The sequence below is a fragment of the Poecile atricapillus genome, chromosome Z, assembly GCF_030490865.1.
Source record: "Poecile atricapillus isolate bPoeAtr1 chromosome Z, bPoeAtr1.hap1, whole genome shotgun sequence".
NCBI lineage: Eukaryota > Metazoa > Chordata > Aves > Passeriformes > Paridae > Poecile > Poecile atricapillus.
Window position 1 is genome coordinate 144,202,370 of NC_081289.1, and position 25,334 is coordinate 144,227,703.

Below are 25,334 nucleotides of genomic sequence, written 5' to 3' on the forward strand. Positions count from 1 at the left end.
AAATTTTTTTGTGTTTCTTCCTGGATTTTTTTTTATTATTTTTTTAGGGAATTTTTGAAAAAATTTTGGGATTTTTCAAAGTTTTTCAATAATTTTTGGTGAATTCATTTTGAATTTTATGAAAAAATCTTATGCAGAATTTTTGGGATTTTTAAATTTTTTCTGTGTTTTTTCCTGGATTTTTTTTTATTATTTTTTTAGGGAATTTTTGAAAAAATTTTGGGATTTTTTTAAGGTTTTTTGGTAATTTTGGGGAAATTTTTGGGGAACTTTATGGGAAATTTTATGCAGAATTTTGGGGATTTTGAAAGTTTTTTTCTGGGTTTTTCCCTGGATTTTTTTAGGGAATTTTTGGAAGAAATTTTGGGGTTTTTCAAGGTTTTTTGAGAATTTTTGGGGAATTTTTTGGAATTTTATGGGAATTTTCTGGGAAATTTTATGGAAATTTTGGGGATTTTTAAATTTTTTTCTGGGTTTTTTTCTGGATATATTTTTTTTATATTTTAGGGCATTTTTGAAAATAATTTTGGGGTTTTTCAAGAGTTTTTGATAATTTTTCGGAAATTTTCTGGGAAATTTATGGGAAATTTTATGCAGAATTTTTGGGGGATTTTGGGGGAATTTTTAGGAATTTTTAGGAGTCTTAAGAATCTTTAGGAAACTTCTGAGAGTTTTTTGAGGCTTTTTTTGGGATTCTTTTGGGGGAATTTTTTAGGAATTTTGGGGGAATTTGGGAAGAATTTTTTGGGGAATGTTTTAGGACTTTTAAGGGATTTTCAGTGGAATTCTGGGGGGAACTTTTGGGGGATTTTGGGGGGAAATTTTTGGGAATTTTTGAGAATTTTTTAAGGTTTTTTTGGGATTTTGAGGGGAATTTTTTGGAAGTTTTAAGAATTTTTTTTTGAGAATTTTTTTGAGGTTTATTAGGATTTTTGGGAGGGAAATTTGGGAATGAATTTGGATATTTGAGAGGGTTAAAAAAGGAAATTTGGGAATGACTCACCCTGGAATTCACCACTTCCAAGGAAACGTTGCGAGGAGCAGCGCTGGGAACTGAGAAATGAGGAGAAAAAAAAGAGAATTTTAAAATATTTTAGATATTTATATTCAATTTTTAAAACTTCAATTAAAATTTGGAGATTTTAAAAGAATTTCAAGAAAAAATTCCTGATTTTCTCAAAACTGGGAATTGTGTAATTCCCCCCCAAAAAAATCCCTGTGGGGGAGTGGGGGATAAATTCTCAATTTGTGGGAAAAGTGGGAAAAAAGAGAAAAAAAACCCCAAAATAAAAAACAGGAAAAAATCTGGGAAAAACTAAGGAAAACCTGGGGGGAAAAAAATCAGATTTTTTTCCTGTTTTTTTCCCATATTTCCCCAAATTTTCCCCCAATTTTTCTCCAATATTCCCCTTTTTTGCCATCATTTTCCCCGAATTTTTTGTCACTTTTTTCCCCTTTTTATTCTAAATTTTTCCCTAATTTTTCTTGACTTTTTCCCCAATTTCCCCCCAATTTTCCCTCCTTTTCCCCCAGTTTCCCCCAATTTCTTCCTGGTTTTTCTCGACTTTTTGCCAATTTTTTCTCAATTTTTCCCCCATTTTCCTCCAATTTTTCCCCATTTTCCCCCTATTTTTTTTTAATTTTCCCCCTTTTCTGCCTCAATTTTCCCCATTTTTCCCCCAATTATTCCACATTTTTCCTAATTTTCCCCAACTTTACTCAGTTTTTCCCTTTTTCCCCCTTTTTTCCTGATTTTCCCCTATTTTTCTCCCAATTTTCCCCATTTTTATTCCAATTTTCTCCGCATTTTTTTCCCAATTTTCTCCCAATTTGCTTCCCATTTTTCCGTTTTTCCTAATTTTCCCCCAATTTTTCACTATTTTCCCCCTATTTTCCACCCAATTTTTTCCCCATTATCCCCCCATTTTCCCCCAATCTTTCCCCATTTTTCCTCTATTTTCTGCCAAATTTTGTCCCAATTTTTTCCTAATTTTCACCAAGTTTTCCCCCAATTTTCTCCCATTTTTTTCCATATTCCCGCTTTTCCTGCCCCAATTTTTCCCCAATTTTTCCTCATTTTTCCCCAATTTTCCAATTTTCCCCAAATTTTTCCCTATTTTTCCTGTATTTTCCACCCAATTTTCCCCAATTCCCAAAAATTTTTCCCCAATTTTTCCCCAATTTTCCCCCATTTTTTTCCCCATTTTCCCCCCGATTTTCCCCCAATTTTTTCCCAATTCCCCCCAATTTTTTCCCTTTTTTCCCTATTTTCCCCAATTTTCACCCATTTTTCCCCCATTTTTTCACCAATTTCTCCCCATTTTTCCCCATTTTTTCTCCAATTTTCCCCCCAATTTCCCCCAAATTTTTTCCCCATTTTTTCCCAATTTTTCCCTTTTTTTCCCCAATTTTCCCCATTTTTCCCTGTAATTTTCCCCAATTTTCCACCCAGTTTTTTCCCAATTCCCCCCAATTTTCCCAATTTTTTCCCCATTTTCCCTCAATTTCCCCCCAATTTTCCCCCAATTTTTTCCCCGTTTTTTTTCCATTTTTTTCCTTTTTTTCCCAATTTTCCCCCAATTTTCCCCATTTTTCCCTGTAATTTTCCCCAATTTTCCCCCCAGTTTTTCCCTATTTTTCCCATTTTCTCCCCAATTTTTCTCTATTCCCCAAATTTTTTCCCCAATTTTTCTCAAATTTTCCACCAATTTTTCTCCAATTCCCCCCATTTTTCCTCCAATTTTCCCCCAATTTTCCCTTTTTTTCCGATTTTTTCCCTATTTTTTGCTTTTTTCCCCCAATTTTACCCCATTTTTCCCTGTAATTTTCCCCAATTTTCCACCCAGTTTTTCCCCAATTCCCCCCAATTTTCCCCCAATTTTTCCCCATTTTCCTCCAATTTTCCCCCAATTTTTTCCCCTTTTTTTCCATTTTTTTCCCTTTTTTTCCCTGTAATTTTCCCTAATTTTCCCCCCAGTTTTTCCCTATTTTTCCCATTTTCTCCCCAATTTCTTCCCCAATTTTCCCCCAATTTTTCTCCAATTTTGCCCCAAATTTTGCCCCAATTCCCCCCAATTTTTTCCCTTTTTTTCCCTATTTTCCCCAATTTTCACTCATTTTTTCCCCATTTTTTCACCAATTTCTCCCCATTTTTCCCCATTTTTTCTCCAATTTTCCCCCCAATTTCCCCCCAATTTTTTCCTACTTTTCCCCCAATTTCCCTGCATCTTTTCCCAACTTTTCCCATCTTTTCCCACTTTTCCATGGATTCTCTGACCATCGGAGAGCGTTGTCAAGGTCTCCTCGGCTCCGCCGCTTCCGTCCCCGTGCCGGTTGAACGCCACCAGCCGGATCCGATATTCCGTGAATTTCCTCAGCCCTTCCAGGCGGTACGAGCGGCCCTCCACTGTCACACTCTGCAGAATTCCCAAAAAAATTCCATCAGGATTCCCAAAAAAATTCCATCACAATTCCCAGAAAATTCCATCAGAATTCCCAGAAAATTCCATCAGAATTCCCAGAAAATTTAAAAAAAAATCCCAGAAAATTACAAAAAAATTCCCACAAAATTGCCTAAAAAATTCCCAAAAAAGTCCCCAAAAATTCCCAGAAAATGTCCTCAAATTACACAAAAAATTCCCAGAAAATCACCTCAAAATTCCCAAAAACTCCCCTCCAAATTCCCACAAAATTCCCAAAACATTCCCTGAAAATCCCCTCCAAATCCCCCAAAAAAATCTAAAAATTCCCCAAAAATTCCCTTTAAATTCCCAGAAAATTCCCACAAAATTCCCAGAAAATTCCCTAAAAAATCCCCTTAAAATTCCCAGGGAATCACAGAAAATTCCCAGAAAATTCCCAAAATATTCCGTGAATTTCCTCAGCCCTTCCAGGCGGTACGAGCAGCCCTCCACTGTCACACTCTGCAGAATTCCCAGAAAATTCCATCAGAATTCCCAAAAAAATTCCATCAGAATTCCCAGAAAATTTCCTAAAAATTCCCAGAAAATTTAAAAAAAATTCCCCAAAAAATTCCCACGAAATTGCCTAAAAAATTCCAAAAAAAGTCCCAAAAAATTCCCAGGAAATGACCTCAAATTGCACAAAAAATTCTCAGAAAATTCCAGGAAATTCCCAGAAAATTCCCATGAGATTCCCAGAAAATTTTAAAAAAATTCCCACAAAATTGCCTAAAAAATTCCCCAAAAAATTCCCAGAAAATGTCCTCAAGTTGCACAAAAAATTCCCAGAAAATTCCCAAAAAATCACCTCAAAATTCCCAGAAAATTCGCGAAAAATCACCTCAAAATTCCCAGAAAATGCCCTGAAAACCATGTGAGAATTCCCACAAAATTCCCAAAACATTCTGTGAAAATCCCCTCCAAATTCCCAAAAAATCATCTAAAAATTCCCAAAAAATCCCCTTAACATTCCCAAAAAATGGGAAAAATGGGAAAAAGTTGGGAAGAAAACGGGAAAAATGGGAAAAATGAGGAAAATGGAAAAAAATTGGGAAGAAAATTGGGAAAAATGGGGAAAAAATGGGGAAAAAATGGAAAAAAGTGGAAAAAATGGGAAAAAAATGAGGAAAATGGGAAAAAATGGGGAAAAATGGGGGAAAATGGGAAAACATGAAATAAAAATGGAAAAAAAAGAAAAAATAGGGAAAAAATGTGGATAAAACGGGGAAAATGAGAAAAAAAAGGGAAAATTTGGGGAAATTGCAGAGAAAAATGGGAAAAAATAGGGAAAAATGGGGAAAAAGGGTAAAGATGGGAAAAAATGGGAAAAAAATGGGAAAATGGGATAAAAATGGGGGGAAAATTGGGGGAAAAAATGGGAGAAAATGGGAGAAAATGGTGAAAAATGGTGAAAAATGGGGAAAAATGGGAAAAAATTGAGAAAAAAAATGAGAAAAATGGAAAAAATAAAAAAGGAAAAAAATGGGAAAAAATGGGGAAAAATGAGGAAAATATGCAGAAAAAATCAGGAAAAAATCAGGAAAAATGGGAAAAAATTGGAAAAATGGGGAAAAATGTGAAAAATTTGGGAAAAAAGTGGGAAAAAAATGGGGAAAAATGGGAAAAAATGGGAAAAAAATTTGAAAACTGGGAGAAAAATGGAAAAAAATTGGGAAAAATGGAAAAAAATGGGAAAATGGGATAAAAATGGGGGAAAATGGGAAAATGGGATAAAAATGGGGAAAAAATGAGAGAAATGGGAAAAAAATGGGGAAAAATGAGGAAAAAATGAGGAAAAATGAGAAAAGATAGTGAAAAAATGGAAAAAAGTGGGAAAAATAGGAAAACAATGGGAAAAATGGGGAAAATGGGGAAAAAATGGAAAAGATTGGAAAAAAATGGGAAAAAATAGGGAAAAATGGGAAAAAACTAAGAAAAATTGAAAATATGGGGAAAAATGGGAAAAAAATGGGAAAAAAATTGGGAAAAATTGGAAAAAAATGGGAGAAAATGGGGGAAAATGGGATAAAAATGGGAAAAAGTTGGAAAAACTGGGGAAAAATGGGAAAAAATTGGGGGAAAATGGGGAAAAATGAGGAAAAATGTGTAAAGATGGGAAAAAACTGGGAAAAAACATAGGACAAAACATGGGAAAAAAAGAGAAAAATGGGAAAAAATGGGAAAAATGGGAAAAAAATGGGAAAAAAATGGGAAAAAAAATGGGAAAAAATGGGGAAAAAATGGAAAAAAATGGGAAAAAAATTGGGAAAAAATGGGAAAAAATCAGGGAACATTGGGAAAAGTTGGGAATGAAATTTGGGCAAGTTGGGAATGAGGATGAGGATGGAAAACGTTCCTGACCTGCTCGGTTGAAGTCGAGGCCGTTTCCTTCCAGAAGAGCCGGAATCCCTGGATGGGAGCGTCGGAAAAAGCCGGAGGATCCCAAAAAACCTGGATGGCCGTGGGAGAAACCGGGAACGCTCGGAAATTTTCCACAGGACCGGGGGTTTGGACTGAGGAGAGGAAAAAAAAGAGGTGAAATTCCGGGAATTTTTGGGAATTCTAAGGGAAAATCTCGTTTTTTGGGATTTTTTTCTGGTTTTTTGGGATTTTTTGGGATTTTTTAGGGGTATTTTTGGGGTTTTTCTGGGAATTTTTGAGGTTTTTTTGGGGGAATTTTTAGGAATTTTTTGGGGAACTTTGGGAATTCTGAGGGAAAATCTCATTTTTTGGGGATTTTTTTGGGTTTTTTCTGAGAACTTTAGGAATTCTGAGGGAAAATCTCATTTTTTGGGGAATTTTCGGGTTTTTTGGGGAATTTTTGAGGTTTTTTGGGGGATTTTTGGGGAATTTTTTGGGGGTTTTTTGGGAATTTTTGGGAATTCTGAGGGAAAATCTCATTTTTGGGGAATATTTGGGGTTTTTTGGGGAAATTTTGGGGAATTTTGGGGGAATTTTGGGGGGAATTTTTTGGGAATTTTGGGGGTTTTTTGGGGAATTTTTGGGGTTTTTTGCGGAATTTTGGGGTTTTTTTAGGGTTTTTCTGGGATTTTTGGGAATTCTGGGGGGAAATTCCCAGGAAATTCCCAGGTTTGGGGAGATTTTTGTGTTTTTTTCCAGGAATTTTGGGGTTTTCCAGAGGTTTTTTTATGGGAATTTTGGGGTTTTCAATGGAATTTTGGGAATTTTGATGCAAAATTCCCATTTTTCCATGGAATTTTTGTGTTTCCAGGATTTTTTCCTGGGATTTCAGATTTTTCTGTGGAATTTTTGGAAAAAAAATGGAAATTCCAGGGAAAAATCCCAAAATCTTGGAATTCTCATCTCTCAAACCCATTTTTTAGGGGAATTTCCCCTTTTTTTCCCAAAAATTCCCAAAATTCCACAAAAAACACCAAAACTCCAAGAAAAATCCCAAAATTCTCTGGAAAAATAGGAATTTTCTTGGAATTTCTCCTCTTTTGCTCCAGAATTCCCAAAATTCCACAAAAGAAAACCAGGAAAACCCAAAGATTCTGGAAAAAAATTCCAGGAATTTCGCTCATTTTATCCCAGAATTCCCAAAATTTCATCAGAAAATTCCAAAATTCCAAGGAAAAAATCCCAAAAATCGATGAAAAAAATTGGGAATTTTCCAGGAATTTCCCACATTTTCCTCCAGAATTCCCAAAATTCCATGGGAAACCCCTGGAATTCCAGGAAAAATCCCTGAAATCTTGGAATTTTGATCTCTCCCAATTCCCTGAAATAAACCCAAAATTCCATGGAAAAAATCCTGGAAAAACATCAGAATTCCAGGAAAAAAAACCCCAAATCCCAGGAAAAATGGGAATTTTCCAGGAATTTCCCCTTTTTCCCAAAAAATTCCCAAAATTCCATGGAAAAAACCTGGAAATTCCCAAAATTCCAGGAAAAAAACCAAAAATCCATGGAAAAATAAGAATTTTCTTGGAATTCCATGGATTTTGCTTCAGAATTCCCAAAATTCCATGGAAAAAATCCTGGAAAACACCAAAATCCCAGGAAAAAGCCCCAAAATTCCAAGAAAGCACCAAAATTCCAAGAAAAAAAATGGGAATTTCTCTGAAATTTCCTCCATTTTCCCTCAAAATTCCCGAAATTCCAGAAAAATAAATCTATAGGAAAAAAACCAAAATTCCATGAAAAAATGGGAATTTTCTGGGAATTTCACTCATTTTAACCCAGAATTCCCAAAATTCCATGGAAAAATCCTGGAAAACCCAAAAAATTCCCTGGAAATGGGAATTTTATGGGATTTTTTTGTTTTTCTCTAGAATTCCCAAAATTCCCTGGGAAATTCCCAAAATTCCAGGAAAAAACACAAAATTCCATAGAAAACTCTCAAAATTCCACCAAAAAAATGGGAGTTTTCTGAGATTTTTATCCCAAAATTCCCTGAAATAAACCCAAAATTCCAGGAAAAAATGGGAATTTTTTGGGAATTTTTCTCCAGAATTCCCAAAATTCCATGAAAAATCCCAAAATTCCTGAAAAAATTGGGAATTTTTTGGGAATTTTTCTCTGAAATTCCCAAAATCCCAGGGGAAAAAACCAAAATTCCAGAAAAAGAAAACGAAAATTCCAGGAAAAAATGGGAATTTTCTGGGAATTTTTCTCCAGAATTCCAGCGGAAAAAAAACAAAATTCCAGAAATAAATTGGGAATTTCTGGGAATTTTTCTTATTTTATCCCAGAATTCCCAAAAGTCCAGGAAAAAACCCCAAAATTTCAGGAAAAATCCCAAAACTCCAGAAAAAAAGGAGAATTTTCTGGGAATTTTTCTCCAAAATTCCTGGGAAAAAAACCAAAATTTCAGGAAAAATCCCAAAATTCTGGGAAAAAAATGGGAATTTTCTGGGAATTTTTCTCCAGAATTCCCAAAATTCCTGGGAAAAAAAACCCAAAATTCCACAAAAAATCCCAAAATTCCCCCCAAAAATGGGAATTTTTCCTGGAATTTCACTCATTTCACCCCAAAATCTTGGAATTCTGACCTTTCCCAACCTTTTTTTTCTGGGAATTCCCAGAATTTTGGGAATACTCACGTTCAGGACGGGTGGAAATCCGCAGGAATTCTGAAGATTTTCCGGCTCCGAAATCATTGGAAGCCACAACTCGGAATTTGTAGGATTTTTCTGGCTCCAAATTCCCGATGGAAATTCCAGGTTGGGAAGTGTTCAAAGCTCTTTCCCTAAGGAAAAAAAAAATTCCATAAAAAAACTGGGAATTTTTGGGGCTTTTTAGGGATTTTAGGAAAAAAATTTGGGATTTTTTAGGGTTTTTTTAAGGGAATTTTGGGATTTTTTAAGGAATTTTTGGTGGAATTCTCGGAATTCCCAAGGAATTTTTTGAGGGATTTTTTAGGGTTTTTGGGAAATGGGAAAAAATTCCAGAAGTTTCCTTGGAAATTCATGGAAATTCCATGAAAAATCTTGGAAAATTCCTAAAAAAATTCCTTAAAAAAATCCTGAAAAATTCCTTTATAAATTCTTGGAAAAAATTCCTAAAAAATTCCAAATAATTGGGAAAAAAATCCTTGAAAATTCCTGGGAATTCCCAAAAAAAAATTCCCAAAAAATTACCTGAAAAATCCAAGAAAATCCCAAATAATTGGGGAAAAAAATCCTAAAAATTCCAAAAAAATTCCTTGGAATATTCAGGAAAATTCCATGGAAAATTCCAAATAATTGGGAAAAAAATTCCTTGAAAATTCCTGGAAATTCCAAAAAAAAATTCCCAAAAAATTCCCTGAAAAATACAAGGAAATCCCAAATAATTGGGAAAAAAATTCCTAAAAATTCCTGAAATTCCTTGGAAAATCCGGGAAAATTCCAAAAAATTGGGAAAATACCTAAAAGTTCCAATAAAATTCCCCAAATCCTGAAATTTCCTTCAAAATCCCTCAAAAATGTCTTGAAAATGCCCCAAAAAATCGCAAAAAAGTCACAAAAAATTCATTAAAAAATCTTAAAAAATTCCCAAAATTCCCAAATTTTAGGAATTCCATGGAGAAATCCCTGAAATCTAAAAAAGACCTGAAAATTCCTAAAAATCCTTCAAAATCCATGGAAAATTCCCTAAAATCACCTTTAAAATCCTTCAAAACGCCTCAGAAATGCCTTGAAAATGCCCCAAAAAAACAGCAAAGAATTCATTTAAAAATTAAAAAAAAAACACAAAAAAACCCCAAAAATTCCCAAATTTTAGGAATTTCATGGAGAAATCCCTAAAATCTAAAAAAGACCTGAAAATTCCTAAAAATCCTTGGAAAAATCCTTGGAAAAATCCCTAAAATCTCCTTTAAAATCCTTCAAAACGCCTCAGAAATGTCTTGAAACCGCCTTAAAAAACATCCAAAAAAGTCACAAAAAATCTCCAAAAATCTTGAAAAAGTCACCAAAAAAGCCAAAAAAAAATCACAAAAATTCCCAAAAATTCCCAAAATCCCCAAAAATTCCCAAATTTCCTGGATGATTCCCTACCTTCGGGCTCCTTCCCGGGAGTAGAGCACCGTGTAGGTGCGGATGTTGCCACGGGATTGAACGGGAGGGGCGCCAGGCCAGTAAAAAAATCCCCCAAAAATTCCCAAAAATTCCCAAAAATTCCCAAAATTCCTAAAAATTCCCAAATTTCCTGGATGAATCCCTACCTTCGGGCTCCTTCCCGGGAGTAGAGCACGGTGTAGGTGCGGATGTCGCCGCGGGGTTGAGCGGGGGGGGGCGCCAGGCCAGTAAAAAAATCCCAAAAAAACCCCAAAAAATTCCCAAAATTCCCAAATTTTTTTGATGATTCCCTACCTTCGGGCTCCTTCCCGGGAGTAGAGCACGGTGTAGGCACGGATGTCGCCATGGGATTGAACGGGAGGGGCGCCAGGCCAGTAAAAAAATCCCCCAAAAATTCCCAAAAATTCCCCAAAATTCCCAAAATTCCCAAAAATTCCCAAATTTTTTTGATGATTCCCTACCTTCGGGCTCCTTCCCGGGAGTAGAGCACGGTGTAGGCGCGGATGTCGCCGCGGGGTTGAGCGGGGGGGGGCGCCAGGCCAGTAAAAAAATCCCAAAAAAAAACCAAAAAATTCCCAAAAGTCCCAAAAATTCCCAAATTTTTTTGATGATTCCCTACCTTCGGGCTCCTTCCCGGGAGTAGAGCACGGTGTAGGCGCGGATGTCACCGCGGGGTTGAGCTGGGGGGCGCCAGGACAGACGGACGGAGCGGCTGGAGACGAGCAGGGCCAGCAGCTCCTGAGGCGCTGAGGGCAGCAGGGAGGGGTCGGGCGGCTCTGGGCGGGGAAAAAAGGGCGGGAAAAGCTGAGCTGAGGGAAGGGGGGGGAGGGGGGAGGGGAAAGGCGGGAAAACGTGAGGGGGGATGGGAATGGTGGGGAAATAATGGGAATATTGGGAATAATGTGAGGAAAAATGGGAATATTGGGAGGGAAAAATGGGAAAAATGGGAATATTGGGAGGGAAAATGGGAATATTGGGAATATTGTGAGGAAAAATGGGAAAAAATGGGAATAATGGGGAAAAAATGGGAATAATGGGGGAAAATGGGAATATTTGGAATAATGTGGGGAAAAATGGGAATAATGTGAGGGAAAAATGGGAATATTGGGAATATTGTGAGGAAAAATGGGAATAATGGGGAAAAATGGAAATTATGTGAGGGGAAAATGGGAATATCATGAGAAAAAATGGGAATAATGGGAATAATGTGGGGAAAAATGGGAAAAATGGGAATAATGTGGGGAAAAATGGGAAAAAATGGGAATATTGTGAGGGAAAATGGGAATATTCTGAGGGAAAAATGGGAATAATGGGGGAAAACGGGAATATTTGGAATAATGTGGGGAAAAATGGGAATAAATGGGAATATAGGGGAAAAAATGGGAATATTGTGAGGGAAAAGGGGAATATTGGGAATATTGTGAGGGAAAAATGAGAAAAAATGGGAATATTGTGAGGGAAAATGGGAATATTTGGAATATTTTGAGGGGAAAATGGGAATAATGGGAATAATGGGGAAAAATGGGAATATTGTGGGAAAAAATTGGAATATTGTGAGGGAAAATGGGAATAATGGAAAACTGTGAATAAGGAGGGGAAAAGTGGGAATATTTTGAGGGAAAATGGGAATATTGGGAATATTGTGAGAGAAAAATGGAAATAATGGGGGAAAATGGGAATAATGAGGGAAAAATGGGGAAAATGGGAATAATGTGAGGAAAAATGGGAAAAATGGGAATAATGGGGAAAAATGGGAATATTGTGAGGGAAAATTGGAATATTCTGAAGAAAAATGGGAATAATGGGGAAAAATGGGAATAATGGGGGAAAATGGGAATATTGTGGGAAAAATGGGAATATTGGGAATATTGTGAGGGAAAATGGGAAAAAATGGGAATATTGTGAGGGAAAAATGGGAATAATTGGGGGAAAAATGGGAATATTTTATGGAAAAATGGGAAAAAATGGGAATGGCTAAAAAAACTTGGGATTTTTTGGGAATGGTCAAAAAAATTGGGAATTTTTCTGGAAATGGATGAAAAAATTGGGAATTTTGGGGAATTGTTGAGAAAATTCGGGAATGGCTGAAAAAAATTGGGAATTTTTTTGGGAATGGATGAAAAATTTGGGAATTCTTGGGAAAAAAAGGGAATTTTCTGGAAATGGCTGAAAATATTGGGAATTTTTTTGGGAATGGATAAAAAATCTGGGAATTTTTTGGAAATGGCTCAAAAAATGTTGGAATTTTTTGGGAATGGCTGAAAAAAATTGGGATATTTTTGGGGAATGGATAAAAAATCGGGAATTTTCTGGAAATGGATAAAAAAATTTGGGAATTTTTTGGGAATTGTTGAGAAAATTTGGGAATTTTTTGGGAATGGCTCAAAAAATGTTGGAATTTTTGGGGACTGGATGAAAAAATTGGGAATTTTTGGGGAATTGTTGAGAAAATTTGGGAATGGCTGAAAAAAATTGGGAATTTTTTTGGGAATGGCTGAAAAAAATTGGGAATTTTTTGGGAATAGCTGGAAAAATTTGGGAATTCTTGAAAAAATTGGGAATTTTCTGGAAATGGCTGAAAAATTTTGGGAATTTTTTTTGGGAATGGCTAAAAAAATTTGGGAATTTTTTGGGAATTGTTGAGAAATTTGGGGATTTTTTGGGAATGGCTCAAAAAATGTTGGAATTTTTTGGGAATGGATGAAAAAATTGGGAATTTTTGGGAATTGTTGAGAAAATTTGGGAATGGCTGAAAAAATTTGGGAATTTTTTTGGGAATGGCTAAAAAAATGTTGGAATTTTTTGGGAATGGATAAAAAATTTGGGATTTTTTTTGGGAATGGCTGAAAAAATTGGGAATTTTTGGAAATGGATAAAAAAATTGGGAATTTTTGGAAATGGATAAAAAAATGGGGAATTTTTTGGGAATGGCTGAAAAATGTTGGAATTTTTTGGGAATGGCTGGGAAAATGTGGGAATTTTTCCTTACCTGGCTCCAGGATGATGAGTTGAGCGATGGATTGGGAATTCCCGGCTTCGTTCCGGGCCAGGCATTGATAAAATCCCTCATCCGACTTCACCAATCCCAGGATCCTTAAATTGCTGCCTCCCTAAAAAAAATGGGAATCAGAGGTGGAAATGAATCCCAAAAAAACCCCAAGAATTCCCAAAAAAATTCAAAAAAAATTCTCTAAAATTCCTCAAAAAATCCACCAAAAATTCCTCCAAAATTCCCCTAAAAATTCCCAAAAATTCCCAAAAATCCCCCCAAAAATTTCTAAAAAATTCCCAAAAATCCCCCTAAAAATTCCTAAAAAATTCCCAAAAATCCCCCCAAAAATTCCCAAAAATCCTCCCAAAAATTCCCCAAAAATTCCCTAAAATCTCCCCTAAAATTCCAAAAAAATTCCCTAAAATACCTCCAAAAATCCACCAAAAATTTCTCCAAAATCCCCCCCAAAAATCCCAAAAAATTTCCCAAAAATCCCCCCCAAAATTCCCAGAAATCCCAAAAAAGGTCAAAAATTCCAAAAAAGCTAAAAATTCCTAAAAATTCCCAAAATTCCCCCAAAATTCCCAAAAATCAGCTGAGAATTCCCAAATAAATCCCAAAAATTCCCTCAAAAAAAACCCAAAATCCCAAATAAAACAGAAAATTCCTAAAAATTCCCAAAATTCTTTAAAATCCCCCAAAATTCCCAATTTTTTTCCCCTTTTTCCATCCAAAATTCCCAATTTTTTTCCCTTTTTCCATCCAAAATTCCCAATTTTTTTTTCTATTTTTCCATCCAAAATTCCCAATTTTTTTTTCATCCCAAATTCCCAATTTTTTTACCCCCTTTTCCATCCAAAATTCCCAATTTTTCATCCAAAATTCCCAATTTTTTTCCCCTTTTTCATCCAAAATTCCCAATTTTTTTTCCATTTTCCCATCCAAAATTCCCAAATTTTTTTCCATTTTCCCATCCAAAATTCCCAATTTTTTTTCTATTTTTCCATCCAAAATTCCCAATTTTTCAACCAAAATTCCCAATTTTTTTCCCTTTCCCATCCAAAATTCCCAATTTTTTTTCCCTTTTCCATCCAAAATTCCCGATTTTTTTTAATTTTTCCTAGCAAAACCTTTGGCAATTACCACAATCTGAAAATAATCTCCCGGAATTACGACTTCCCCGTTCTTCAACCATTCCACCGTCGGCATCGGATTCCCGGAGACGCCGCATTCCAACTCCACATCCCAATTTTCCCGAGCGGAAACATCGGAAGGACGCCGCAAAAAAAAAGGAGGAACTGCCTCATTCCCAAAAAAAAACATGGAAAAACTGGGATGAAAAACTTCAGGAATTCGGGATTTTTATTCCAAATTTTTTCCCTTTTTTTTGCTCATTTTCCCGCCTTTTTTTTCTCTCCTCATAAAAGATTTTCCCGCCTTTTTTCCCACCTTTTCCCGCCCTTTTTTCCCGCTCTTTTTTCCACCCCCTCAGGAATTTTTTCCTGCCTTTTTTCCCCCCCTCATAAAAAGTTTTCCCGCCTTTTTTTCCCACCCTTTTTTCTCCCCTCCCAAAAAAATTTCCCGCCATTTTTTTTCAGCCCTTTTTTTCCCAACTTTTTCCCCCCTCAGGAATTTTTCCCGCCTTTTTTTCCCCACCTTTTTCCTGCCTTTTTTCCTCCCACAAAAAGGTTTTCCCGCCTTTTTTTCCCGCCCTTTTTCTCCCCTCAGGAATTATTTTCCCGCCTTTTTTTCTCCCCCCCCATAAAAAAATTTCCCGCCTTTTTTCCCCACCTTTTTTTCTCCCCTCACAAAGAATTTTCCCGCCTTTTTTCCTCCCCTTCATAAAAAATTTTCCCGCCTTTTCTTCCCGCCTTTTTTCTCCCCTCACGAAAAGTTTTCCCGCCTTTTTTCCTCCCTCACAGAAGATTTTCCCGCCTTTTTTTCCCGCCTTTTTTCTCCCCTCAGGAATTTTTTCCCGCCTTTTTCTCCTGCCCTTTTTTTCTCCCCTCACAAAAGGTTTTCCCGCCTTTTTTTCCCGCCTTTTTTTCCCTTTCAGGAATGATTTTTCCATCCTTTTTTTCCATCTGGGAATCACCAAAAATTGGGAATTCTGGCATTTTTTGGGTTTCATGGAGTAAAAACCCCTTGGAGCCTCCAAAATTTGGGAATTCCGGGAATTTTTCTGGGATTAATGGGATTAAAACCATCAGAATTCCCAAATTTTGGAGGTTTTAATCCCATTAATCCCAGAAAAAAATTCCCAGAATTCCCAAATTTTGGAGGTTCCATGAAAGGGAAAACAAAGCAGGCAAAAAAAAAAATTCCTGGAATTCTGGAATCCTGGAAAAAAATCCTGGAAAATTTCAGGAATTGGGATTGGAAAAGGCTGAAAATCCTGGGAAAATCCAGGAAAAAATCCTGGGAAAATTCCAGGAAAAAATTGGGATTTAGGTCTGGAAAAGGCTGAAAAATTGGGGAAAAATCTTGGAAAAAATCCTGTAAAAATCCTGTAAAAATCCTAAAAACAATCCAGAAAAAATTCCAAGATTTGGGATTAGAAAAGGCAGAAAATCCTGGAAAAATCCTGGGAAAATCCTGGAAAAATCCTGGAAAAATCCTGGAAAAATCCAGAAAAAATTCCAAGATTTGGGATTGGAAAAGGCTGAAAAATTGGGGAAAAATCTGGGAAAAAATTCCCAGAAAAAATGCCAAAATTTAGGATTGGAAAAGGCTGAAAATCCTGGAAAAATCTGGGAAAAAATCTGGGAAAAAAATCCTGGAAAAATCTGGGAAAAATTCTGGGATTTAGGGATCGAAAAGCCAAAAAATCTTGGAAAATCTTGGAAAAATTCAGGAAAAATCAGTGAAAAAATCCTGAAAAATTCTGGAAAAAATTCCAGGATTTGGGGCTCAAGAAATCGAAAAATCTTGGAAAAATCTTGGAAAATTTTGGGAAAAATTCCAGGAAAAAAATCCTGGAAAACTTTGGGATTCAGAGGTAGAAAAGGCTGAAAATCTGGGAAAAAAAATCCTCAAAAAAAATCCTGAAAAAATTGTGGAAAAAATTCCAGGATTTAGGGTTAGAAAAGCCGAAAAATCTTGGAAAAATTCTGGAAAAATCTTGGAAAAAATCCTCAAAAAAATCCTGGAAAAATCCAGGAAAAATTCCAGGATTTGTGAGTAGAAAACCTGAAAATCTGGAGAAAAATCTTGGAAAAATCTTGGAAAAATCAGTGAAAAAATCCTGAAAATTTCTGGAAAAAATTCCACGATTCAGGGCTCAAAAACCTGAAAAATCTTGGAAAAAATCCAGTAAAAAATCCTGGAAAACTTTGGGATTCAGAGAAAAAAAGGCTGAAAATCTGGGAAAAATCTGGGGAAAATCTAGGAAAAAAATCCTGGAAAAAATCCTGGGAAAATACAGGAAAAATTCCAGGATTTAGGGTTAGAAAAGCCAAAAAATCTTGGAAAAATTCTGGAAAAGTTCTGGAAAAATCCTGGAAAAATCCTGGAAAAAATCCAGAAAAAAATCCGGGATTTGTGAGTAGAAAACCTGAAAATCTGGAGAAAAATCTTGGGAAAATCTTGGGAAAATTCGGGAAAAAATTCCAGGATTTAGGGCTCAAAAGCCTGAAAAATTTTGGAAAAAAACTTGAAAAAATCCTGAAAAAATTGTGGAAAAAAATTCCAGGATTTAGGGTTCGAGAAGCCAAAAAAATATTGGAAAAATCTTGGGAAAATTTGGGAAAAAATCCTGGAAAAATCCAGGAAAAATTCCAGGATTTAGGGTTTGAAAAGCCAAAAAATCCTGGAAAAATTCTGGAAAAATCCAGGAAAAATCCTGGAAAACCCCAGGAAAATTCACAAATTTTGGAGCTTTCATTCAAGACAAAGAAATGGCGGGGAAAAAAAAGGTGGGAAAAAAAAGGCGGGAAAATTTTTCATGAGGGGAAAAAATTCCAGGATTTGGAATTCTAAAAGGCTAAAAATTTGGGAAAAATCCTGCAAAAATCCTGAAAAAAATCCTGGAAAAATCCAAGATTTGGGAGTGGAAAAGGCTGAAAATCCTTGAAAAATCTGGGAAAAAAATCCAGGAAAAATTCTAGGATTTAGGGTTTGAAAAGCCAAAAAATCTTGGAAAAATCTTGGGAAAATTTGGGAAAAAATCCAGGAAAATCCCCAAATTTTGGAGATTCCATTTAGGGGGGAAAAAAAGGCGGGAAAAAAAGGCGGGGAAAAAAGGCGGGGAAAAAAAAGGCGGGAAAAAAAAGGGCGGGAAAAAAAAGGGCGAGATAATTTTTCATGAGGGAAAAAAAGGCCCAGAATTCCAGGAATTCCGGGAATTCCGGGAATTTTGACTCACCCAGCACGGAGAGCTCGGCCGAGGCGCTCTCATTGCCGACGCCGTTGCCGAAATTCACCAGGCAGGTGTAAATTCCCGAATCCCGGGAAGTGACGTTGGAAATCCGAAGGTTGCTGAAAGCCAGGCGGGAATATTTCTTGGAGCTGGGGAAAAAAAAAGTGGGAAAAGGGAAAAAAAATTCCATGTTTTTTATGGAATTGGCGGGGTTGAAATATGGGGGAGTTTGGGGGATTTTCCAGGAAAAAAATTCAGGGAAAATGGTGGGAAATGAAGGGGAAAAATGGGAAAGAATTCCTGAAAATTCACGAGAATTCCCAAAAATCCACAAGAATTCCCAAAGAAGGTCAAAAAATTCCCAAAAATCCACCAAAAATTCCCAAAAAACCCCCAAGAATTCCCAAAAATCCTCCAAGAACTCCCAAAAGTCCATTAAAAATTCCCCAAAATCCACAAGAATTCCTGAAAAATCCCCCGAGAATTCCCAAAAAAATCCAAGAATTCCCAAATATCCCCGAAGAATTCCCAAAAATGTCCCAGAAATTCTGAAAAAAGACCAAGAATTCCTAGAAATCCCCACAAAATTCCCAAAAATCAATTGAAAATTCCTAAAAAAAGGTAGGAAATTCCCCAAAAAGATAAAAAAATTCCCCAAAATCACCAAGAATTCCTAAAAATCCACAGAGAATTCCCCCAAAAAATCAAAAAATTCCCCCAAATCCCTAAAGAATTCCAAAAAATCCCCCAAGAATTCCCATGAAAACCCCAAGAATTCCCAAAAAAAACCCAAAATTCCCCAAAATCCCCAAGAATTCCTAAAAATTCTCCATGAATTCCCAAAAAAGACCAAAAAATTCCCAAAAATTTCCCCAAAAAATTCCCAAAAATTTCCCCAAAAAATTCCAAAAAATTCCCCCTAAAATTCCCAAAATCCCAGAAAAATTTTTAAAAATCCCAAACATTAAAAAAATCCCTAAAAAAATAAAAAATATCCCAAATTCCCCAAAATTAAAAAAAAAATTAAAAAATCCCAAAAAATCCCAAAAATTTCCAAAAAAAATTCCCCAAAATTCCCAAAAAATCCCCAAAAAATTCAAAAAAATTTCCCCAAAAATCTAAAAAATTCTCAAAAAACCCCAAAAATTCTCAAAATCCCCCCAAAATTCCAAAACAATTCCCAAAAATTCCCAAAAAATCCCCCAAAAAATCCCCCCCCAAAAACTCCCAAAAAATCCCCCAAAATAATTTAAAAAATTCCAAAAAACCAAAAAAAATCCCCAAAAAAATCCCAAAAAAATCCCCAGAAAATCCCAAAAATTCCCAAAAAATTCCCAAAGAATTTTTAAAAATTCCCCCAAAAATTACAAAAAAATTCCCAAAATCCCCTCAAAAAATCCCCAAAATTAAAAAAAAATTTTAAAAAATTTCCCCAAAAATATCCCAAAACAATCAAAAAAATTCCCTCAAAATTCCCCAAAAATTCCCAAAAAAATCCCCAAAAAATTTCCCAAAAAATCCCCAAAAAGCCCAAAACATTCCCCAAAAAATCCTCAGAAATTCCCAAAAAAATTCCCCCAAGAATTCCAAAAAAATCCCCAAAAATCCTAAAAAATCCCAAAAAATTTAAAAAAAAATTCTAAAAAAATCCCCCAAATCCCCAAAATTCAAAAAAAATTCCCAAAAATTCCCAGAATCCACAAAAATTCCCAGAATCCCCTCGTACCTGTTTGGAATGACGTCATCCCCCCGGATCCAGGTGAAAGTCGGCTCCGGAATTCCCGAGGCGGAACATTCCAGAATCGCATCCGAACCTTCCCTGGCGACGACGTCGGCCGGACGCCGCAGGAAAAGCGGCGGCCTCGGAATTCCAGGATCTGGGAATGGGAAAAAAAAACAGGAAAATTGGAAAAAAAACAGGGAATGAAAAGCAGGAAAAAAATGGGAAAAAAATTCCAATTTTTTCTGAATTTTTCCCAGATTTTTCAGAAAAGAAATTGGAATTTTTTATCCATAAAATTCCCAATTTTTTCCAGATTTTTCCAAATTTTTTTCCTGATTTTTTTCCCTGATTTTTCCAGATTTTTCCCAATATTTTCCCCAATTTTTTCCTGATCTTTCCTGGTTTTTCACTATTTTTTTTTATTTTTCCCGATATTTTTCCCAATTTGTTTCCTGATTTTTTCTTGATTTTTCCCAATTTTTTCCCATTTTTTCCCCTGATTTTTCCTCATTTTTCCTGATTATTTTTCCTGATTTTTTCCTGATATTTCCCAGAATTTTTCCTGGTTTTTCCTATTTTTCCCTGATTTTTCCAATTTTTCCTGATTTTCTGTGATTTTTCCCAATTTTTTTCCTAATTTTTCCCAATTTTTCCCTGATTTTTCCAAATTTTTCCCAAGTTTTTCCCAATTTTTCCAATTTTTTCCCCAATTTTTTTCCTGATTTTTCCCACTGCTTTTCCTGATTTTTTCTGATTTTTCCCAATTTTTTTACTTTTTTTTTTATTTTTCCTGACTTTCCCTGATTATTCTCAATTTTTTTCTTGATTTTTCCCAGTTTTCCCCCTGATTTTCCCCTGAGTTTTTTTCCCAATTTTTTCCAGATTTTTCCCAATTTTTTTTCCCCAAATTTTCCCAATTTTTTCTTGATTTTTCTTGATTTTTCTCAATTTTTCCAAAATTTTTTCCAATTTTTTTTCCTGATTATTCATGATTTCTTCCCAATTTTTTCCTGATTTTCCCCAATTTTTTCTGATTTTTCCTCATTTTTCCCATTTTTTTCCTGATTTTTCCCATTTTTTCCAGATTTTTCCTGATTTTTTCCCAAATTTTTCTTGATTTTTGCCTGATTATTCCCAATTTTTTCACTGATCTTTCTGGATTTTTCCCAATATTTTTCCCAATTTGTTTTCTGATTTTTCCTGATTTTTTTCTGATTTTTCCTGATTTTTCCCAATTTTCCCCAATTTTTTCCTGATTTTTCCAAATCTTTCCCAATATTTCCCCAATTTCTTCCAGATTTTTCCAAATTTTTCCCAATATTTTCCCCAATTTGTTTCCTGATTTTTTCCCAGATTTTTCCCAATTTTTTCCGGATCCAAGAAAATTGGAAAAAAAACAGGGAATGAAAAGCAGGAAAAAAAATGGGAAAAAAAATCCAATTTTTTCTGAATTTTTCCCAGATTTTTCAGAAAAAAAATTGGAATTTTTTATCCATAAAATTCCCAATTTTTTCCAGATTTTTCCAAATTTTTTCCTGATTTTTTCCTGATTGTTCCCATTTTTTCCAGATTTTTCTTGATTTTTCCCAAATTTTTCTTGATTTTTTCCTGATTATTCCTGATTTTTTCATTGATCTTTCTGGATTTTTCCCAATATTTTTCCCAAGTTGTTTTCTAATTTTTCCTGATTTTTTCTGATTTTTCTCCTGATTTTTTCCCAATTTTTTCTTGATTTTTTTCCCAATGTTTCCTGATATTTTCCCAATTTTTTTGGTGAATTTTCCTGATTTTTCCCCAATGTTTTCCCTAATTTTTCAAAACTTTTCACAATTTTTTCTTGATTTTTTCTGATTTTTCATTTTTTTTCCAGATTTTTTCTGGTTTTCCCAATTTTTTTCCTGATTATTCCTGATTTTTTTCCTGATTTTTCACTATTTTATCCCTGATTTTTCCAGATTTTTCCCAATATTTTCCCCAATTTTTTTCCAGATTTTTCAAAATTTTTTCCTGATTTTTCTCAATTTTTTCACTGATTTTTTTTATCTTTCCCAATATTTTTCCCAATTTGTTTAACTAAATTTTCCTGATATTTTCCTGATATTTTCCAGATTTTTCCTGATTTTTCCCAATTTTCCCCTATTCTTTCCAATTTTTTTCCCAATTTTTCCAGATTTTTTCCCAATTTTTTTGTGAATTTTCCTGATTTTTCCCCAATGTTTTCCTGATTTTTTCCAAATTTTTCCTGATTTTATTCCCATTTTTTTCCCATTTTTCCCCAATATTTTGCCTTTTTTTCCCTCTGATTTTTTCCTGATTTTTCCCAAATTTTTTCCTGATTTTTCCCAATTTTTTCCTTATTTTTTTCCTTTTCTCTGATTTTCTATGATTTTTCCCAAATTTTTTCCTGATTTTTCCCAATTTTTTCCCAATTTTTTCAATATTTTTCCCCATTTTTTTCCAGATTTTTTTCCCAAAAATTTTCCTGAATTTTCCTGATTTTTCCCAATTTTTCCCCTGATTTTTTCCAAACTTTTTCCCAATTTTTTCCTGATTTTTCCCAGTTTTTCCCCAAATTTTCCCAGTTTTTTCCTCACTTTTATCAATTTTTCCCAAATTTTTTCCAATTCTTTCCTGATTTTTCCAAAATTTTCCCTGGTTTTCCCTTTTTTCCTGATTTTCTGTGATTTTTCCCAAATTTTTTCCTGATTTTTTCCAATTTTTTCCCAATTTTTTTCAAATTTTTTCCCCAATTTTTTTTCCTGATTTTTCCTGATTTTTCCCTGGTTTTTTCCTGATTTTCCCAATTTTTCCCCAAATTTTCCCAATTTTTACTCCTGATTTTTCTCAATTTTTTCCAAATTTTTTCCAATTTTTTCCTGATTATTCCTGATTTTTTTACCTGATTTTTTCCTGATTTTTCACTATTTTATCCCTGATTTTTCCAGATTTCTCCCCAATTTTTTCCTGATTTTAACAAATTTTTTCCTGATTTTTCCCAAATTTTTTTCTCAATTTTTTCCTGATTTTTCCAAATTTTTTCCTGATTTTTCCCAGTTTTTTCACTGATTTTTTTTATTTTTTTCAATATTTTTCCTGATTTTTTCCTGACTTTTTTCCTGATTTTTTCCAATTTTTCCCTATTTATTTTTATTTTTCCTGATTTTTCTCAATTTTTTTCCAGATTTTTCCTTGTTTTCCCAAAATTTTCCTGATTTTTCCCGATTTTTCCCAAAATTTTTCCTGGTTTTTCCTATTTTTCCCTGATTTCCCCCTATTTTTTCCTGTTTTTTCCATTTTTTTCTGATTTTTCCTGATTTTTCACAATTTATTTTTATTTTTCTTGATTTTCCCCAATTTTTCCCACTTTTTCCCAATTTTTGTCCTGATTTTCCCAATTTTTCCCAATTTTTTCCCAATTTTTTCCCAATTTTTCTGAAAGTTTTCAGAATTTTTCCAATTTTTTCCTGATTTTTGCTGATTTTTCCCAATTTTCTCCTGATTTTCCCAATTTTTTCCAGATTTTTCCTGGTTTTCCCAAATTTTTCCTGATTTTTTTCCGGATTTTTCTAATTTTTTCCTGGTTTTTCCCAATTTTTTCTCCAATTTTTTCCTGATGTTTCCCAAATTTTTTCTGAATTTTTCCTGATTTTTCCCGATTTTTTTTTACAATTTTTCCTGATTTTTCCAAATTTTTTCCTGATTTTTCCCAGTTTTTTCACGGATTTTTTTTTTTATTTTTCCCAGTATTTTTCCCAGTTTGTTTCCTGATTTTTTTTCCTGATATTTCCTCATTTTTTCCTGATTTTTTCCTGGTTTTTTTCCAATTTTTCCTGATTTTTTCTGAGTTTTTTCCTGATATTTTTTCCCAATTTTTCCCTGACTTTTTTCCTGATTTTTCTCAATTTTTTCCCGATTTTTCCTTGTTTTCCCAAAATTTTCCTGATTTTTCCTGATTTTTCCCAATTTTTTTCCTGATTTTTTCCCAAATTTTTCCGACTTTTCCTGATTTTTTTCACAGTTTTTTTTTAATTTTTCCCAATATTTTCCCCAATTTGTTTCCTGAGTTTTTTCCTGTTTTTTTTTCAGATTTTTCCTGATTTTCCCAATTTTTCCTATTTTTCCCCATTTTTTTCCAATTTTTTTCCCATTTTTTCCTGATTTTTACCAAATTTTTCCCAATTTTTTTCTGATTTTTTTCCTGATTTTTTTTCCTGATTTTTCCATTTTTTTCCATAATTTTTCTGGTTTTCCCAAATTTTTCCTGCTGATTTTTCCCATTTTTTTCTTATTTTCCCAATTTTTTTCACTTTTCCAATCTCAATTTTTTAAGGAAAATTTGGAATTTTTTCCTCCCTTGAATCCCAGTTTTTCCTGATTTTTCCCAGATTTTTCCGCTTTCCCAATCCCAAATTTTATAGAAATATTCAGAATTTTTTTTCCATGAAATTCCCATTTTTTCCTAGATTTTTTCCCAATTTTTCCCAATTTTTTTCACTTTTCCAATCCCAAATTTTTGAAAAATATTCAGAATTTTTCCATCCATTAAATCCCAATTTTTCCCAGTTTTTCCCAGATTTTTCTGCTTTTCCAATCCCAAATTTTTTTAAAAAAATCTGATTTTTTTTCCTCCATAAAATTCCCAATTTTCCCCATTTTTTCCTTCAAATTTGCACCTGGAAAAGAGGAAAAATCCAGGAAAAATCCAGGAAAAATTCCAGGATTTTGGCCTTAAAAAGCTGGAAAATCCTGGAAAAAAATCTTGGAAAAATCCTGGAAAAATCCTGGAAAAATCCTGAAAAAATCCCAAAACAATTCCCAAAATATCCTCCAAAAATTCCCAAAAAATCCTCCAAAAATTCCCAAAAAATCCTGAAAAATTTGGGAAAAATCCAGAAAAAAATAAAATTGAAGAAAAATTGAAGAAAAATCCAGAAAATATTATGGGAAAATCCTTAAATAATCCTGGAAAAAATCCTGGAAAAATTCTGGAAAAATTCTGGAAAAATACCCAAAAAATCCTGGAAATAAACCTCAAAAATTCCTGAAAAATTCCTGAAAAATTCCTGATAAATTCCTGAAAAATTCCCAAAAAATTCATGAAAAATTCCTGAAAAAACCCTAAAAAATTAATTGAAAATTCCTAAAAAATTCATGGAAAATCCTGAAAAAAACCTGGAAAAATCCTAGAAAAAGCCTCAAAAAATCCATGGAAAAATCTTAAAAAATACTGGAAAAATATGGAAAAAATCCTTAGAAAATCCTCAAAATATCATGGAATAATCCAGGAAAAATCCTGGAAAAAATCCCCCCCAAAAAATCCTGAAAAATCCTGAAAAATCACCAAAAAAATTTCCAAAAAATCTTGGAAAAAATCCTAAAAAAATCCTGAAAAAATCCTGGAAAATTTTTTTAAAAATCCCCCAAAATCCCAAAATAATAATAAAAAAATATCCCCTAAAAAATAAAATAAAAATCCCCCAAAAAGGCCCAAAAAATCGTAAAATATCCTGAAAAAATCTTGGAAAAAAACTCCATAAATCCCAAAAAAATCCCAAAAAATCCACCCCAAAAATCCTAAAAAAGTCCTGAAAAAAACTTTAAAAAAATTTCAAAATATCCTGGAAAAATCCTTAAAAAATCCCCAAAAAATCCCAAAAAAATCCTGGGAAAATCCTGGAAAAATACTCAAAAAATTCCAAAAAAAATCCTGGAAAAAACCTCAAAAAATTCTGAAAAAATCCTTAAAAAAATCCCAAAAAAATCCCCCCAAAATTGGGGAAAAATCAGAAAAAAATCCTGAAAAAATTCTCAAAAAAATCCCCCCAAAATCCTTAAAAAATCCTGGAAAAATTCCAAAAAAATCCTTTAAAAATCCTGGAAAAATCCTAAAAAAATCCTAAAAAAATCCTGGAAAAATCCTTTAAAAATCCTAAAAAAATCCTGGAAAAATCCTTTAAAAATCCTGGAAAAATCCTGGAAAAAACCCTAAAAAAATCCTTTAAAAGTCCCCAAAAAATTGGGAAAAAATTGGGAAAAAATCCTGGAAAAATCCTGAAAAAAATTCAACCAAAATCCTCAAAAATTCCTGAAAAAATCCTGGAAAAATTCCTAAAAAAATCCCAGAAAAATCCTAAAAAAAAATCCTCAAAAATTCCTGAAAAAATTCTGAAAAAATTCCCAAAAAATCCTAAAAAAATCCTGGGAAAATCCTGGAAAAAACCTAAAAAAATCCTGGAAAAATCCTAAAAAGTTCCTCAAAAATTCCTGAAAAAAATCC

General features: G+C 34.0%; 1 protein-coding gene across 1 annotated transcript in view; it reads right to left on the reverse strand.

The window, feature by feature from the left end:
* Nucleotides 1-25,334, reverse strand: part of DCC (DCC netrin 1 receptor) — a 96,681-nt gene that overhangs the window by 53,924 nt on the left and 17,423 nt on the right. The window contains exons 5-13 of the mRNA XM_058825930.1: nucleotides 19,061-19,211; nucleotides 17,341-17,483; nucleotides 14,121-14,275; nucleotides 12,975-13,095; nucleotides 10,605-10,761; nucleotides 8,528-8,673; nucleotides 5,823-5,974; nucleotides 3,278-3,416; nucleotides 1,004-1,053 (exon numbers count right to left, since the gene is read on the reverse strand). Coding sequence (XP_058681913.1) covers nucleotides 1,004-1,053; nucleotides 3,278-3,416; nucleotides 5,823-5,974; nucleotides 8,528-8,673; nucleotides 10,605-10,761; nucleotides 12,975-13,095; nucleotides 14,121-14,275; nucleotides 17,341-17,483; nucleotides 19,061-19,211 — 1,214 coding nt within the window. The remainder of the gene's footprint in view (nucleotides 1-1,003; nucleotides 1,054-3,277; nucleotides 3,417-5,822; nucleotides 5,975-8,527; nucleotides 8,674-10,604; nucleotides 10,762-12,974; nucleotides 13,096-14,120; nucleotides 14,276-17,340; nucleotides 17,484-19,060; nucleotides 19,212-25,334) is intronic.